The sequence below is a fragment of the Arachis ipaensis genome, chromosome B05 (genome assembly GCF_000816755.2).
Source record: "Arachis ipaensis cultivar K30076 chromosome B05, Araip1.1, whole genome shotgun sequence".
NCBI lineage: Eukaryota > Viridiplantae > Streptophyta > Magnoliopsida > Fabales > Fabaceae > Arachis > Arachis ipaensis.
This window is the reverse complement of record NC_029789.2, coordinates 104,434,804-104,438,869: the sequence shown is the minus strand read 5'-3', so window position 1 is coordinate 104,438,869 and position 4,066 is coordinate 104,434,804. Positions and strand designations below refer to the sequence as shown.

Genomic DNA, 4,066 nt, shown 5'->3' with positions numbered 1-4,066 from the left:
TAACCTCCTCACCGATAATTTGGACGGTAGCACCTCAGCACAAGAACAAGTCCGACACTGTCCCACAAAGAATCTCGACCTCACGTTTAAATCCAAATCATCGTTTTAGATATCGTTCGAAATAGTTTTATTCTTTATTGTAACAAATTTTGAATAATCATAGTTGTCAGAACCGAACTTTGTATTTTCAATCGGTTCGGTCGGACCGGTCTTGACCGAGTTTTGACCGGTTTTCAACGGTTTATAGCGGGTCTGACTGGTTCGTATCGATTCTCTTTCTTATACGGTCTAATTATCGGACCGGACCGGTATAGGGTCCGGTTTACCGGTTTTTCGGTTGAACCGGCCGGTCCGGTCCGGTTTTTACAACAGTGTGAATAATTCTTGGTGGTTAATTTAGGAACCTTGTTGTTAGTTATTTTATTTATTATTTTATTACAAAACAATTTTTTAATTGAATTACAACCAAACTAGTTGAACTAATAAATTAATAATTAAAGCAATTCCATAATCGGTTCAATTTTTAAAGCTTTGAAAATGGCACACATATGTGTTTTTTTTTTTACTTTTTACGCTGCGACTTCGAATCTGTCCGACTGTCCCTCTGAACCTTTCCCATCCCACACCGACGGCGGATGAGAAAAGAGAAAGCGCTTCATTGCTGACACACTAAACTAATGGCCATCGCAATACGTTGCATTAAAGTTTCATTCTTTGGTGCAGTTCTTCGCCCCCTTTACATTTCCCCCACAACCCCAATTGAAATGGAATCCAATTCTCTTCTTTCCTTTTTTAATTTGGAGATCTGCTCAATTGTTTTTCTGAATTGGGTTTAATTGAACTACAATTCGCTTCCTATCTGGATTTTCATTTCAAATTGCAATCGAATTAGCTCAGTAAGCCTTCAAAAAGTGCAGATTGTGCAAACTAGTGGGTCTATTTTTGGTTCTATCGGATCTCTCGTTGTTCATGTCTCATTGAATTTGTTACCCTTTAAATTTTAACACATCTTCTCACTTCCAGCAAAGTAAAAAAAGAAGGGATGCTGTGAATAAGCAAAGGAGTTATTTGATTTTTAGTAGTAGAAATTATTAACTAGTTGAGTTTATTTTGGAATTCTGTTTTGATTTGTTTGCCCCTTTTGTTGTGTATTTGGCTGAAGCATAAAAAATGGGCGATGCTTTGGGTTCTGATTTGATCAGTGATCTTCCTCAGAGCATCGTGGAGAGCATCCTGGTGCGGCTTCCAATAAGGGATGCTGTGAAAACTAGCATCTTATCGAGCAAATGGAGGTACAAATGGGCTTCCATTACTCAACTTGTCTTCGACGAAAAATGCGTCGATAGTTGCAGTGACCGAGATGTTGTTGAGAAAAGTGTTGTCAAGTTCATCACCAGATTGTTGTTTCTTCACCAAGGACCAATTCATAAGTTCCAAATCACGATTTCGTACTTTCAGAGCTGCCCCGAAATAGACCAGTGGATTCTTTTCCTCTCAAGGAATGATATTAAGGAGTTGGTTCTTGAATTAGGAGAAGGCGAATTCTTCAGGATACCATCCTGCCTTTTCAATTGTAAGAAATTGTCTCGCCTCGAGCTTTTTCGATGCGAGTTGGATCCGCCTCTTAGTTTTAAGGGATTCTTGTGTTTGAGGAGCCTAAACCTTCATCAAGTTCTGATATCGCCCGATGCAATCGAAGGCCTCATTTCCAATTGCCCTCTCTTAGAGAGCTTATCATTGTCGTACTTTGATAGCTTAGCTCTTAGTATCCGCGCTCCCAACCTCAAGTACTTGTATCTTGAAGGTGAATTCAGGGACATATGTCTTGAAGATACTCCACTTCTCGTTGAAATCTCCGTTGCTATGTATATGACTGATGACATCGCTGAGCACTTTGAGCAGAGCGCAAGTTGCAATTTTCTTAAGTTTCTTGGTGGCGTGCCTAACCTTGAAAGGCTTGTTGGCCATATCTACTTCACAAAGGTAACCCTTTCTTTTGCTCTGAACCTGTTTTCTTAGCATGTATGCAAAATTCTTTTTCTGATTCCTTTCTGCTTGTTTTTCAAGTATTTGAGCATAGGTAATGATCTAGGATGTCTTCCAATAATATACAAGAATTTGGAGACCATCGAGTTAAATCAAGTAAGTTTTGAAGATATGAAAGAGATACTCGTTGTTCTTCGCTTGATTACCAGCTCTCCCAATCTAAAGGAACTTCAAATTTCAGTAAGTCCTTATTCGTTGCACACGCAGATTATTTTCCCCTCAATTTTCAGTAATGATGAGTGGTTTCTGTCATCAAGTTTTGTAGATCATGTCTCAATTACGTATTGACTAAATTGGCAATTTAGTTCCTTAGATTCATGTAACATCAGTTTAGTCTTTGAATGTTTTCTGATATCAATTTAGTCCTGCAAAAATACATAAGACATCAATTTAAGTACTAAAAGATTTATAACATCAATTTAGTGCAACATCCATTTAGTCTCTGAAAATACATTTGACCAATTTGCTACTTTAGAGAATGTTTGGATGGAGTTATTGGATAGGGGAAACCGGGAAAGTAATTTTAGAGAGAATCTAACATGTTTTGCGAAAGGAGGTAATGTAATGACCTCATCCATCCAAAAAATTTTATAAATGTGAATAATATATTTACTTCATCCAAATAAAGAATTTTGTAATTGAGGAGAATCTAATTGAAGCATTTTAATTATTATAAGGGTAAAGAACTGTTTTAGTCCCTAACATTTGGGTTAAGTTCTAATTTCGTTCCGAATGATTGAAGCGTCCTATTTTTATCTTAAATATTTTATTTTGTTCTAGTTTTAGTCTTTTGGTCAAAGTTTAATTTTTTCTTAAAAAAAAAAATATCCTTTCCTCTGTTATTATTTCTTTTAGGTAGTGAACAAAATTGTAAATATAATGATCATGGTGGTAGTTGTAGTGATTTGAGGGTGATAGTGACAGAATAATAAGATTAGAAGAAGATTATAATGGAGGAAAAATGATATTTTTTGAAAACTTTTAATTTTGAAAATGGACTAAATAGGATGAAATAAAATGTTTGAGAATGTTTCAAATGCTACGAATGAAATTAGGACATAATCCAAACTTTAAGGACTAAAATAGTTCTTTACTCTTATTATAATTCTCTAAAATGAGAAATACCTTATTCAAATGCAACTTAGTCTTAAAAATTTAAATTTTTGTAGGGCATATTTTATACCAATTTCCTTTTGCAGGGTTCATCAAACATACCAAGTGCCACAGATGCACCAGACTTGGATTTTTGGGAGAAAGAGTGCTCTTCAAAATGTAGACTAAGCCATCTTAGAGTCGTGCAGTTGACAGATATGTGTGGTGTGCCACATGAGATGGAGCTTATCAAATTCTTGCTTGCCTCATCTCCTGTGCTCGAGACAATGAGTATCATTCCTTGTATATATGTTGTGGAAAGTCAATTAAAAATGTTAACCGAATTGGTGAAGTTCCGACGTGCTTCTGCCAAAGCAGAAATTGTTTTTGTCCGTGAGTAATCAATCTTGTGGACTAGGTAATGAAATGCATTATTATATATGTCAATGTCACCTTCTGTGGTTATAGTGTGTATAACAACATTCTGAAATAAGACTACTTGTAAATTATCAAGCAAAAGTAGAAATTTGTATCTATGGATGGAAAAACGGATACATATATATGCAGGATAGATGAATTTGTCAATTTTCACCAATTTCCCATCATCCATGGTTGCTGTTCTTGCCATTGTTACGGTGATTCTATGCCTTGAATCTATGTCCTGTCTCTTGTTGCCATAAGGAATATAATATTCCAAATTGTATGTTTTGACTCATTTAGAATGCTGAAAATGCAGCTGTTATGCTCAGTCTTAACTCTTAAACCTTATAGTCAGCAGTAGATAGTCTTTCAATTATATAAGTTCAGTTACATGCTATTATTTCTAAAATGGTTGATTAGAGCAGATTATATAGTATGCTTTTAAATGGAACAGGATTCTTAACCATCTGTTGTAATGCCTTCTTTTTTTGGTTTTTCATGTTATTCC

At 35.5% G+C, this 4,066-nt stretch overlaps 1 protein-coding gene across 3 annotated transcripts; it reads left to right on the top strand.

Moving 5' to 3' along the window:
* On the top strand, window positions 528-3,853 carry LOC107643767 (F-box/FBD/LRR-repeat protein At1g13570). 3 transcript variants are annotated; one of them, XM_016347499.2, is made up of 4 exons: window positions 528-717; window positions 1,163-1,983; window positions 2,068-2,226; window positions 3,246-3,853. In XM_016347499.2, the coding sequence occupies exons 2-4, from the start codon at window positions 1,171-1,173 to the stop codon at window positions 3,537-3,539; spliced, it is 1,266 nt and encodes a 421-aa protein (XP_016202985.1). In that variant the 5' UTR covers window positions 528-717; window positions 1,163-1,170; the 3' UTR covers window positions 3,540-3,853. The 3 variants fall into 3 exon arrangements, with proteins under 3 accessions (XP_016202985.1, XP_020979854.1, XP_016202984.1); XM_021124195.1 differs by having other exon boundaries at window positions 528-966; window positions 1,086-1,983; XM_016347498.2 differs by having other exon boundaries at window positions 528-1,983.